Source organism: Ursus americanus, chromosome 1 (assembly GCF_024610735.1).
Source record: "Ursus americanus isolate L20-20 chromosome 1, mUrsAme1.1.p, whole genome shotgun sequence".
In the NCBI taxonomy this organism is placed as follows: domain Eukaryota; kingdom Metazoa; phylum Chordata; class Mammalia; order Carnivora; family Ursidae; genus Ursus; species Ursus americanus.
This window is the reverse complement of record NC_142127.1, coordinates 22,445,001-22,459,731: the sequence shown is the minus strand read 5'-3', so window position 1 is coordinate 22,459,731 and position 14,731 is coordinate 22,445,001. Positions and strand designations below refer to the sequence as shown.

Sequence of the window (14,731 nt, the reverse complement as noted above, 5' to 3'; positions counted from 1 at the left end):
GATCCCAGAGTCATGGGATCGAGTGCCACATCAGGCTCCTCCGCTGGGAGCCTGCTTCTTCCTCTCCCACTCCCCCTGCTTGTGTTCCTTCTCTCACTGACTGCCTCTCTCTCTGTCAAATAAATAAATAAAATCTTAAAAAAAAAAAAAAGAACATCTCATTTAGCCTCCATGTGGGCTGAATTCTTCATCTGTTGATGGAAAAGCAAACATGGCGTTCATTTATTTATACTTATCATTTAGCAGTTAATATATGGCTTTTTTTTTTTTCACAGAAGCTTAAGCAAATAGTCAAATAACTTGTTGGAGAGGATTAAGTCCTCAAGAAAAAATAAGGAGTACTGCCGAGTTGTGAGCTAAACTCCTAGAAAGGCAATATAAAAAGATTTTGTTTGTTTTGCTTTCTTTTGTTTGGCTTGATTTTCATTGGCTTTGTTTGTGGTATTAAGTGAATTTTTCACCATCTCTTAGAGAATAGATTGTTGGAACTACTATAGTGTTAGATATGTGGAACTGGATTTCCCCTTGTTAACATAAGTTGGGGTTTTTACTTTGTTTTCCATAGAAGAAATACTCTGGTGGTTGTATGTGATGGTGTTTGGAATTTAAACATGTTTGCCAAATGAGCACTCCTGGGAGGGGCTTATAAAGCTAAGAGTGACAGTCCAGTTCTTTACACGAACATCAAACAAGGGATTAAATCAAACAGATGGTCACTTTGGGCAAATGGACTAATTTTCTTCACCTTGACCTTTTCTACATTTTCTGTACATTCAACTCTGTGCCATCTTTCTTCTAGAGTAAGAGTTCACCTTTCTGATCTCCATTAATTTGTATTGATTATCTGATAGAGATTTTTCTGGTGGGTAGTCACTACAAGCTTAGAGATAGCAAACTTGTCCAGTACTTAAATTGCCCCATGTCTGAAAATATAATGTAATTTTAATCAAGTAATTAAATAAACTGACTTTCAGGGTGCCTGGGTGGCTCAGTCAGTTAAGCATCTGACTCTTGGTTTCATCTCAGGGAATGCTCTCGGGGTCCTGGAATAGAGCCCAGAGTCAGGCTCCATGCTCAGTGTAGAGTCTACTTGTCCCTCTCCCTCCCCTTCTGCCCCGCCCACTTTCACATGGAGCATATGAAATCAGTCTTATTGCTTTATATACTTGTATTATTTTGCTAAGGCTGCCATACAAAGTACCACAAGCTGGGTGGCTTAAACAAAAGTTTATTTTCTCACAACTATAGAGGCTGCAAGTCCAAGACCAAGGTGGTGGCAAGTGTGGTTTCTCCCGAGGCCTCTCTCCTTGGCTTGTAGATGGCTGTCTTCTTGCTATGTCTTCACATGACCTTTTCTCTGTATATGTACTTTCCTGGTGTCTCTGCTTCTCTCTTCTTATAAGGACACTGGTCATATTGGATTAGGACCCCACTCTTATCTGTCTCCAAATACAGTTATCCTGGGGTCTACGGCTTCAGCATACAAATTTAGAAGAGGAGGAAACAATTCAGTCTATAACAGTACTTTAGCCTACGAGGCTGGCTTTCTTGAAAGCAGTGCTATTAGGTAAAATGGCAAAGAACTCAGCAACCAGAGTCTGATTTAGATTTAAATACCAATACCTACATTTACTAGTGTTTAATCCCCCTCTTTGGTCAAGATACTTAAATTTTCCAGATCTTAGCTTTCTTATCTGTCCACTACTATACAATAGAATGATGCATATTCAATAAAATAAGGTGTATAAAGTAGATATCCTACTGCAGGGTTTCATAACCTCAGAACTATTAATATTTGGGCCTGATCATTCTTTGTTGTGGGGCCAGAATTGCTTCCCCCCACCTATTGAAAATCACTGCCAACTTTCTGGTACCAGAATACTTAACAAATGTCAGCTATAAGTTACTTGCTGAATAATTAAAAAGGCTATGCAACGTTAAAGATGTTAATAGGCAAATTCATACAATAACTCCACTTTTTGTGTATAAATTAATTGAATCTCTGGTGAACTGAGATTTTTTAAAATGATGATTAACTTTTTGAGTCCATATTTAATAATCTAATTATTTCTTCCGCATCTAAGGAAATCCGAATTGAATCTTTCTGGGAGTTTCAACTTTTTCTGCCAATTTTCATTTTATTTTGAAGATTTCCAAACATACGCATATGTTGAAAGACTGTTTCAATCACCCATCACCAAGATTCACCTGGTTGTTAACATTTTGCCACATTTGTTTTATCTTTCTGGAATGAATTTATACAGCCAAAAAGGGAAAGTGGGAATAGTTTGTGTAATACCTCAGATATGATTCATTCTGGTACAGTATCCTCTTCATCTTTCTATCCAATTCCGCTTGTCATTCTTGCAATAGGCTCCATGTCTATAGGAGTACACAGATTATTCAGTTTGAGTACTTGCCTCAAAAGTGTACACATATGGATATTTTTTTTTTTTTGAGTTTTACTTCCTTCATAGGCATAATATCTGTTCTGAGATGGATTTCTGGCTAGACCCTACGTTGATAGTAGTCACTGGTTTAAAGTGTCACCTATTTGCTTTTATTTCTACTTTCTCTGTGTCATGGTAAATTCTCTGATCACAGTTGACCCAGCTGAATAAAAATATCAAATTGCATTTGAAATTTTGATAGTTTGTCATTACTCCTGAATGAGGAATATGCCAAACATTAATTCTCAGTATTGAAAATCCAATTTATAAAAAAGTACTTATTCCTGGACTTACAGTACTTTTTTTTTCATTAATGAACAGTTTCTCAGAATTTCTAAAAGTAGATCTGGAAATAAATATGGAGAAACATTGTAATGCTCATGCAAATAAGGAATTTCCATTTTCTTTATTGATAGCTTTTAAAACTTTTTTTGAAGAAAACTCTATCACATTTTAAAGTTACTTAACCTTAAATCACCAAAAAAAAATTATCATATCTCATGTGCCTGATAGGACCCTGGAATCTCTTGAATGAAAAATTCACATTTGTGATGCTCAATCTATTTATACTTAAGCCTAGTCCTATAATGAAAATATAATTATGAAATAATTTTAACCTTCAACTAAACAGTTTTATGACTGTTAAATCTGCCTAATACATTGTTGTCTGTCACACTTATTTTCCTCCATCCCTATCCCAGCTCATCTTGCATTAAAAATACTCATAAAATCTCAGTGACTAAAATAATTTATAGTAGTCTTATAGTCACCCTATCTCCAGGTAGATAAACATTTCGTCCTGGATATATAATTTAATCAATTTGGAAATGGGAGAAAACAGTCAGTGACCTGTAGATGTAAGGCTTTAAGTTGGGAGCAACTGCATGGATATATATACTTTTTTTTTTTTTTTAAATATTGGATGGTATTTGTTTCTGGTGAAACAGCCATTACTCGTGAGCAGGATTGCATTCACTTCTTCCCAGTGGTCGAATCAGGCAAACTCTCAGCAAAGTAAACTCCTGCGCCAGATCCTGCATTCTCTTAACCGGTAATAAAGAACCTTGCTGGCCTGACAGGTTGTCACAGCAATTATTCACATGAAGTTCTGTAGCAGTTGTATCTGTCAGCCCATGTAGTATTGAATATTTTAACTGGCAGTCTTCCAAGACTGAACATTAATCTTACCATCTCCTATTACAGTCCCTAATCAAGATATTCCAGGGGTGATTGCACTAACATTGTTTGAAGACTACATCTACTGGACTGATGGGAAAACCAAGTCACTCAGCCGTGCCCATAAAACCTCTGGAGCAGACAGACTCTCACTGATTAACTCATGGCATGCCATCACAGATATCCAGGTGTATCATTCTTATAGACAACCCGATGGTAATTATTCTTTCCATGATTTCCATAAGCGCATCAACATCTTTTAGTAGCATTCCATTTTTGTTTCCTCCATGGTAAAGCGTAAATTTTTTTGAGAAAGAGTACCAGCTTTCGTTATTTAGCATGACTGTATGGGATGAATTCAGCTGATTTCAAGTATGTCTCTTAAGAAATATGATTAGAAGCTCAATAATAGTACAGAGAATTATTAATTTGTTGAAATATTAAGTTGAAATGACAGTAAATGTAGTTAGAGAAGTAGAGAATGCATTCTTGAAATTATTTCTTTACAACATAGTTATAGGATCTTTACTTTCTGGAATGCTGTGAAAGGAATTATGTTTAAGTATCTCTGGGGCTCTAAAAATGAGAAACATATCAAGCTTTTTAAACATATGTCTAGTAGGAATTCTATCAGGCCTTATGGAATAAAAGTTCAATTATTTTGCTTTAAACACTATTTGGCTTACAAAACAAAGCCACTACACTATTAGTTGTAGATCATTGTTTCATTGTTTTATTTTGCATTTATATTTCTAAACATATGTATGTCTTCATCCAAAATGCTTCTAGTCTATATTTTTCTGATGGACAATTTTTTTCTACTAAAATGTTTGTTTTTGTGGAACTACATCCTCAAAATTATTTATTGGTAAAATGAATGCCATTGGGCAATGAATAGAATTTACAACAAAATACAATTAAATTTATGACCTTGATGACTTCTTGATTACAAGGTTCTACAAGTTAAATGAAGTTTAAATGCCCTGTCTCTAATCCCATATTATATTTTGGTCTTGATTTTTCTGTTTTGCTGTTTCTTTCTCATCTGTAGTCTCCAAACATCTCTGTATGATAAATAATGGCGGTTGCAGTCATCTGTGCCTTTTAGCCCCTGGAAAGACTCATACCTGTGCGTGTCCCACCAACTTCTATCTTGCAGCTGACAATAGGACTTGCTTATCCAACTGCACCGCCAGTCAGGTGAGTGGAGGTCTAGAAAGCATTTCGTGAGATGTATCATCAAGCTGTTATAAAGGTTTTGCCTGTATTTTGTTTATTGGCTTAAGCCATTTTGAAACGTCATTTTTTGGTTGTTTAGCATAGCATGATGACCATTCCATACATCATATAGAGGGTCATAGAGTAAGGGAAAAATGATGTGTATCTTGAGAATGAGACCTTAAGAAATAGGAGATACAAGTAGAGGCCAAAAAGAAAAACAAAACAACCCTGAAAGTGATACGGAAAAGAAGAATTGGAGAAAAATAATTTTCTGGATTTTTTTTATTGAAAAATTATATGATCTAAATAGTTTCCTTCTAAAAACCTCTTTTTATTCAACAAGTAATTATCTCTAGTAAAGATATTAAAATGCATACTCAATGAAAGTTAGTTACATGGACTTGATATAACTACTTCCGAATTTTGGATAATAGTCATATGACATTATAAGATTTGATTTTTTTATATTTGAGTCACTCTGTTATGTAGGATAAAATTGTCAAAGAAACTACGATTTGTTTTGAAAATAACTAAAATTGGTTCTTAGAATTCTGTGTTTTGAATCTGCTGGTTTCCACTTCTAGCAGTGACTTCCTGGCAAAACACTGAATTCCTCTTTGAGTGTGCATATTTTCAGAATGGAGCAGAGAATACTAGCTCACTCAGCTTCTCAAGTTTTCACTATGAGTATCACCATTAAAGTACAATGCAAAACATCAAACTGCTTTGAGGTAGCCAGTATGTGTAGTGGTTAAGGACACAGACTCCGAAGCCACTGGGACTGTAACTCTGACTCTGCTAGAAATTGGCTGAATAATTTTGGGTTTGTTACTTACCCTTGTGATGCCTCAGTTTTCTCATCTTTTCAATGGAAATGCTAATATTTTCAGGCCATTATTATGGAGATTAAATGGGAGAAGTTTCTGGCACATAGTAAATGTTATTATTGCCCTCCTCCTGGAGTGCGACTAGAACACACTTAAGGATACGTGTGCAATTAGTGTGCTGCCATCGGTATTCTGATGTGTAATTGGAAGAACAGGCCACAGTTTCTTCTTTCTTTACAAACTGTATTGTTTTAATTATAACCCCCCAAGTATTTGTGTAAACAAAATACATTATCTTTAGAGAACTAGAAATTTAAGTCACTATGAGAGGCCAGAAAAGCAACCTAATTATTCCTAGAGAAAAAATTTAAGGGAGAAATTTCAGGTTCTTAAAATTTTTTAAATGTAATTCCTGTTAGTACTGTTTAGTTTAGACAAATTTCCAGTTTAAACTCGAGGTTATTCTGAAATAACCTCGGTCCCTTGCAGGGGGGTGTAGGGAGTGGGGTCCAAGAGTCCCTCTGTTGGTGCCTAACACTGTGGCCTTAGGTGACTTAGTAGAAGTGATGATGCCTGCCTAAGCCACATACAGTGTGGAGAGCCTCAGTAGACAACCAGAAATAGAGCAAAGCCAAAGACTGCTTGACACACAGATGAACATCTCAAAACATCAGCCCTCCTGTAATCATAAAGGGAATAAAACATTTCAAATTATTATATAAGAAAACCTATAATTATGTTTATTCAATGCCAAAAAAAAAATCAGATCAATTAAATGAATACGTAAATCAACCCAGAAAAGTATTATTCATATAATTATACTGTCTCCCAATTTGGTATCATTGATGATATGATTAAAATATATATAACTTTTAAATACCCCAAGAGTGTTTTTACATGTTTTTTTTTTTAATTTAAAAAATTCAACAATAGCAAGACAGAACACTAACAATAACAGCACAAATTGTGGATCAGATATCTTTGTTGTCAGCAATACTTCCTGAAAAAAAGTGTTCTCACTTCCTTTGTTTCATTTTTATGAAAAAGTTAATGAAGAACAGTTAATGCAATCCATTAGTGGTTATCCCAGTAAGGCTTAGGGTTTATGCAGCCATTTACTGCTGATTTTTTTTTCCTGATGTAGTGAGAGAAAAAAACCTATCTACTCTACGCTTCTTGGAGAAAAGTCAGTTCGTAGAAACACAATTTTCAGTGAGGTTTGAAATTGAAATGAAGCAAATAATCCAAGTATTTCAGAATCATACCATTTAGCATTCTGATAAAAATGTTACATTTTAAATTTATCTTACTACAGGATTTTTTATTTTTTAACATCTTATGAGTGCAACCAAAGATATATCCCCTGAATAGCATTGATTTTTAGAAAAATAACATAGGAAAATCACGCCAGTAAGAATTCTACTAGAATTGAAAATGAACATGAATATCTGGTAAAAATCAAGATTAAATCCAATTATTATAGCACTTACTACTTCAAATATTAAATTTAAATCATTTTTATTCTCCAATAAAAAGTAAATTTAAAAATAGCCTTACATAGTTTTTAAATGGAGACTTTTTCTATCGCAAGTAAACCTCACTTGTGTATGCAGGATTTTCATTTTACATTTGTATCCGTTTTAATAGACATGTATTTAGTAGTTTCTTTATAGCTTCTTCTTGTGGGTAATAATTGCAGTTTGCAATTTATTTTATGAAGATATTAGTCTTGGAGAACATTTACCATGAAGAATGCTTTATATTTATCATTTATCTTTTTTAAGTTACTGTATTTAAGTATGAAAAAAATGAAGCCCAGACACAAAATAGAAGAAATTTTCGTTTGAGAGTATTGAATAAAATATTGATTAGCATAAAAAGTAACATAATAAGTATATTTTACCCTGGCCTTCTCTTAGCTCAAAACCTTTTTATGTTCTTATTAAAAATGAAATGGCAAGCACAATCGTCATGTCATATATAATTCCAACAGTTGGTGTTTATTTAAATCAGGCATATGTAGTGAGTTTTAAAATATGCATTTTAGATATTTTTCAAATCTTGATTGGGAAGGCTTTGAATATACTCAGGAGACATGAAATCCTCTTGCTAATGTACTTTGATATACTGTAATGACTAGAAATGTTTAATGTTCAGGGCAATTGCTTTCAGAGTTAGCCTTATATCCCCAGACAGTCACTATCTATAAAGGTAATATTTTTCCTGTGGTAATTTATAAAAACCACCACAGATGACATGACCACAGGCTAAGCAAGTAGGGGAAAATCAGAGGACCAGTCAGATCTTCCCTTGGATTCACAGTGCTCTATTCCCTCCCATATTAATGCTGGGGGGAGGGGAACCTCGCACTGTTATTTAGAAAATAATGTAGATCTGCCTTGAATCAACTTCATGGTATCCAGAGAGATTCAGCAAAAGCTAGCATCAAATTTTCTCTTACTTAAAGAAAGTAAGAGTACTTTAAATGAACAAATCTTTAGCTTGGTAATCCATTTCATTAGACAAAATTGAACCTAGACTGTATTTTTCTATGTTACCGATCTGTCTGGCATATAGAATGTTAAGTAAATGTCACCTTGCTTTCAGGTCCTCACATGGGAATTACAACAGAAACGGTTCAAAAAGAAAACTAATGAATTTTAGAAAATTATCAAACATTTTCAATTCCAGATGAATTTTGTGATATATGCTTTTCACTGAATTTCTGTTGAAATAAAGAAGAAAACAATGTGATAGTGCTAGAAGAAACTTACTAAACTTTATTGCTTGGTTTTAATATTTTAAAGTAAATTTTTAATGGCAACTATTTTAGATGTATATACTCTCTATGTGTAAAGTGTGATTTTCTTTAGTTTCTTTTATTTTATAGAGAATAAGCTTAAAACTGAAAAGGGTTGGTTTGTGGTCTGGGATCAACTAAGGAGTAAATGTACTGAGTTTTCTTGGTCTTTGTACATTTGGCCAATAGTGAAGTTTAGTAGGAACAATAATTCTGTGCTCTGTTTCAGGAGAAGAATTTGAATTCAGATCACCTTTCTTATAAAAAATCCAGTAATAACCTTCTGAAATATTTTTCTAGCAACATGTTACATGTGTACTAAATAGCTTATAGGTAAATACTATGATATAACATGTTCAACTAGTTTCTCTGTTACTAATCTTCCATTTGATGGTTTATTTCAAAAGAAAGGAGTTAAAAAACTTCTTACTTCTGTAATAAATAGAACTTCTTTTCTTACGATTTTTAACTATTTTAAATGGAAAGGATGATAGAACAAATAAAACACATTAATAGGGGAGTCTGGGTGGCTCAGTTGGTTTAACTTCCAACTCTTGGTTTAGGCTCAGGTCATGATCTCAGCATCTTGGGATCAAGCCCCACTCAGTGGGGAGTCTGGTTCTCTGCCTCTCTCCCTCTTCCTCTACCCCTCCCCCCACTTGTGCTCAGGCTTTCTAAAATAAATAAATAAATCTTTGAAAATAAAACCACTAATAAATATGTGAGTGAATAGGGTTTTTTTTTTATAATCTTAAGAATAAGTTTTATTACAGTGGTTTTCTTTAGTGTTTTATTTGAAAATATATATTATTCAAAAAAATATTCAGCAAAAATATCTGTTGCAGCCTTATTTTTTTACCACTTTTTGATATGCAAATGTTCATTTTAAATTAGAGGTACCTATTATTTGCTAGGCTCTTTGCCAGGCATTGTAGGGGAGGATGTAGCATAGGGTGGTAAGTCACTGACCGAGATACTCTTAACACTCCTCAGCTTGACTCAACTTTAGACAGTTTCTTCCTGACTGTAGGTCCTGAGTCCCTTTTCTTAGAGAATTTACTTTAGAAAACTTGCAATTGTGAATTATTTCTCCGCCCCTTTGAGATGTAAATTTTCTCCCAGCTTCTTGCCAGTTTTATAGCCTAGGAATGTCTTCCTCAAGGACTGGGAACCATCCCCTAGAGATTTAATCATCAAGAAAGATGATCCATGCCTGTCTCAGTCTCTATGGGATGGTAGGAGCCCAGCTTTGATAAGTATCACCTAGCAAATACAGACAGCCCAATCATGTTGACCAACATCCTCCATACTTTTCCATTAGTTTACCCCTGAGCTTAAACCCACCCCCTGCCTTTTTTTTCAGTGGAGTTCAGTTCGTTCTCTCTCTCCTATTGCAATGGTTTTAAATAAAGTCTTCTTTGCCTGTTTAACTATCTACTGCAATTTTTGTACCCGTTTTCTAGTTATGACAATTTATCTTCTTTATCCTCAAAGATCATGTATATTTATTGGGAATTCTGAAAACTGAAAATAACTGTACCAGTTTTAACTGCTTTAAAGAAATATTCTTAAAATTTATTTGGACAGATATTCATTATGGCTAAAGGCAGTATGTTCAGAAAGTTCCATGGAATAATAGCATAACAGTGCCTGAAAGGATCATCCAGATTATCTTTAGCTCCTCATTTGGTGGCTAAGGAATAGAGACAGAGAGACGTTAATCAAATTGTCTGAGATTCCTAAGAAAATGCAATTCAATTAACTTAATTCAACTTAACTAAATTAATTCAACTTTTCAATTAATCCAGGATAACTTTTCCTGATATTTCTGGTGATTTTTAGTCCTTTTCAGCATTTGGCAAGCTTTCTGAAAAGGCTCAGATAATAAATATTTTAAATTTGCTGGCCACATGGTCTCAGTAGCAACTACATAGCTCTGTTGTTGTGGCGCAAGAGCAGCCATAGATCATATGTAAATGAATAGGCTTGTCTGTGCTTCAGAATCCCAGGAGGTTTTCCCGAACAATGTGCTTTCCTGGCAGATCATTTTGCTGCTTGTTGTGCATTTATTCCCCACTGTGGAATGCTCTAAGACCACTATAGTTCACATCTGCAGCAAGAGAGTAGGCTAGGCTGCTCTGCCCTGGTGAGTTTTTAAATATCCATTTTATATTGGGGTAGGGTTCTTCAACCCTTTTTTCTATCTTTTTTTCTTTTTCAAGTTTCGGTGCAAAACTGACAAATGTATTCCATTCTGGTGGAAATGTGACACTGTGGATGACTGTGGCGATGGATCTGATGAACCTGATGACTGTCGTGAGTACATTGGTGAATGTGGGAATTTAGAATTTAGAGCTCCTTAAATCCCAGACCTTGAAAACTGAAGTGAGACCTTAAGTATTATCTTCTGATACTTTTACAAAATCTTTAAAAATACAACAAAAATTGTTACATTGTAACAAATGTAACTATTACATTTAGAATGACATCATCAGCAATTTGTGTTAGCGTTTGTTTTAAATTTTCTTACTTGCAGAAAATTTACACTTCTCATGTAATAGGGACATGTATAAGTAACATTCAGCATGATTTTGACTGGATATATCACCAAATTAGAAGGAAAAATGGGCAAGTTTGCAGAATGCCAATCAATAACTAAAATCTTACCTTTAAAGGATTAATCTTTGTCAGTATTAAAATGCTGAACATTCCTTAAAAGTGAGATTTTTCCAATATAAATCATTCGTTTGTTCTACTAATCATTTAGTATGCTCTTAGGTATAGCCTTAAAATAACTACCAATTATACTTTGACTCAAACTGTGATTGGCATGGTTAGGTGCCAGATACATACATACACAGAGATATGTATATAATATACATGTATATATGTACATATATGGCATATGTATATGTACGTATATGTGTATATACATTTAGCTATCCTTGGTAACCTTGGTTGTAATGAACAATCAGTAAACTTATTCTTGATAGTCTTTTATAGTTCACTCCACGGGTCACTCCAATACTGTCCTGTCAAGTTGAAGATGCTTATAGTCAATCATGATAATTTCCTCAAATCTCAGTGGATAGTTGCCATGATTGGCCTTGACAGTTGAGTTCAAAATCCTTAGGCTTACACTAAAGAAAAACTAAGTAAAAGCTAGTTACTTTCTGCTGTAGAACTTTCTACCACATAATTACAAAACTGTTCTAAACTTAGGGTCTCTAGATAGTTACTTAGATGAGATGTATTCCATCTCTCTGGTCACTACCAAGTGCATAAAACATTTGAAGTTGTTTATTTATATCTTTGAAAGCAGGTAATAATATATTCAAGGAAAAAGGAAAAAAGTTACACAAGTCATTGTTTTTCTAATATTCTTTTTATGTTTTTGAAAGGTCCATTGGTCTTTGATTTTTTTAGTATAGTTTTTGCTTTCACTTGGATAGACAATGTATATAAGTAGTTTCTGTATGAAGTAAGTATACTATTATGCCTGAATTATATTTGAATTAAAAGGACTATCAAAGGAACAAGAAATTGTATTGGTGACCAACTGAGATTTACTCATTAAAAGAAAGTTCCTCTTTTCCCTGCAATAAAGTAAACTTTCAACAATATAATAAATAACATAAATACAACTTACTGTGTAATTTATAGAAATAAAGAAGAATGAATGTGTTAAATGAATCCTCACATTAAGATGACTTCTCCTGCCCAGATTCATTAAAGTGTTCTCTGAGGAAATACCACCATACTGACTACAGACAGTCAGTGGCTCCCAATTCTTTCCCTTCTAAACTATCTGCAGCTCCTGAGCTCTAACTTTAATCTTGACTGGAGTATCGTGCTGTAACCATACTGATATAAAAAGTTAACCAAAGATTTTCATATTTACACACTTTCAAACTATATGGTGAACAAATATAACCTTAATGTCTTTTAAGGGGAAGCAAAGAGACATCTGGTATCTAAGAGTCTCTGTATCATCCTTATCCTGGTTAAATACCAGTACTACATGTTTGTATTGGTGACATTATCTCTGTGATCTTTTCAACCGGTTAACAGCACTGAACATCTATAAGCATGAAGCTTTATTTTGAGAGTTATGGTGAGGTGGAAAGTGATGTACATGAGTCTGTAGAGTGTTTAGAATTCATTTTTGTGTGGCTGCATCATCAAAATTTGCAGGGACTAAGTTACTGACCATCCTTATAATTTCATCTAAAAAGGCGGGAAAGCTTAAACCCAGTTTCACATACTTGCAAACTTCAATAATGTTATTTAAACAAATGTGGTTAAGAGTGACGCATCATGAATTCTCTGGCATCCTGCTTTAATTGCATTTTCTATGATGCTCTAGTGCACCAAGGATGGTTCTAGAGATCTATTTAAAGGTCAGATAGGCTTCCCATGTAGTTTCCAGGCATTGAAACGCCTCTGATAGTTAGAACTCCTCTTATGGGAAGGTTGTTTTGGTAGCAAAGGAGCATTCAAGAAAATCATATATGAAGCAAAATGAAATAGAGGAAATGCACACAGTTAAAATGTGAGAAATTAAGTATTACACAGTTTCAACACTTAGTGTGGTTTAACTAACAAATGTTATAGATTGAAGTTAAATGACTTTCAACATTTTAGAACTCACTTCTATGGAAGTCGAGCATATATTGAGTTATTTTTTTAATGTTAAGGAAATTTTTACTTAATATTGTAAATATAAAATCAATTTCCCAAAGAAAGTTTAACATATCACTTATTAATATTTGGTTGGCTTCACTGAACTACATACATTAGGATCATTAGTCAAAAAGTGTTTTATTACAAGCAACATAGTTTATGAGAAGACTCAGAGTCAGATCTAGGTCTAATTTCCATATCTGGCACTTGAAACTTGTACATTCTTGGGTGAGTTATTAATATCCATGAGACCTAGTTTCCTCATTTATAAAATGGTCATGGTGATATTGAGGTGAGAAGGTTATGATGTGATTCAGTTAGTAGCTCTATGTGAAAGGGTCTCACCCAGTGTCTGATAGAGAGCAGATATTCAACAGATCCTACTTTATTATGATGATTATTGTTATTATTTCATACATCAAGAATATGGCAAAAAATGCATTATCATCTGGGATTTCTTACTGTTAATTTGTGAAATGTAATCTGAATTGCTCATAACCTAGTTGTACTGTCCATCTGAATCCAGTAGCTCTCTACGTATAAGTCATTCACGTTGTACTCTAGGATACGTTTAATATAATGAAATAATAAATATCTATAATGTTAAAAAAGCTCTATTTAAGAGGTCATAAGCGAAGCTTGGCATTCGATGATACCAGTGTGTTTTCTCCCCTAGCTGAATTTAAATGTCAGCCAGGCAGGTTTCAGTGTGGCACTGGGCTCTGTGCTCTGCCTGCTTTCATCTGTGATGGAGAGAATGACTGTGGAGACAATTCTGATGAACTCAACTGTGGTAGGTGATTAAATTCTTAACCGAGGAACATAAATCTCATTCTTACCTGATTTTGTCTGCACCAATTTAAATGTAGACACAGTTTTCAGCACCGATTTTGTTGTCGTTCTTCTTTCTTTCTTTTAGACACCCATGTCTGCCTGTCAGGTCAGTTCAAGTGTACAAAGAACCAAAAATGTATCCCGGTAAACCTCAGATGTAATGGACAAGATGACTGTGGGGATGAGGAAGATGAAAGGGATTGTCGTAAGTTGCCTCAGAATGTTCCATCTTGTCTTACTTCTGAGTCTCAACTGACATTGGTCTAAAATTTTTTAGAGTAGAAAAACGTAACAGCAATTATGGACATATACTTCCAAATTGGTACCTCTGGGGATGGGTTACTTAAGAAGCTCCCTATAAAGGATATAGAGAAAATTAAAACATGGGTGGTCTCTAATTACATACCTACCTGAAGATTATGGCAAACATGAAAGAAACAACATGCACTCATTCACATCATCCTTAAGAGAAGCAGCAAAGCCAACGTTACAGGTGACTATGGTGGTTTATTCATAAACTGATTTTTTTTTTGCCCACATTAAGCAGCTACAGATAATTTTCTTCTATTGATTAATTAGTTACTTGAAATCAACTCCATTAACTAGAGATTGCTTTTCCCCCCATAAAATGCATGTCGAATGTATGATGAGAAGATCTGAGCAAAATAACTTAACAAAATTATTTGTTGAAAACTGTAAATAACACTCTAATGTATCTTTGCAAGCTACTTCAAAGAACA

The 14,731-nt window shown here is 34.2% G+C and overlaps 1 protein-coding gene across 1 annotated transcript in view; it reads left to right on the top strand.

Annotated features, from left to right (window-relative positions):
• The window catches only part of LRP1B (LDL receptor related protein 1B), a 576,984-nt gene that overhangs the window by 374,674 nt on the left and 187,579 nt on the right, over window positions 1-14,731 (top strand). Inside the window, 5 exon segments of the mRNA XM_087859483.1 lie at window positions 3,654-3,842; window positions 4,678-4,826; window positions 10,697-10,790; window positions 13,834-13,950; window positions 14,077-14,196. Of these exon segments, the coding sequence (XP_087715609.1) occupies window positions 3,654-3,842; window positions 4,678-4,826; window positions 10,697-10,790; window positions 13,834-13,950; window positions 14,077-14,196 (669 nt within the window).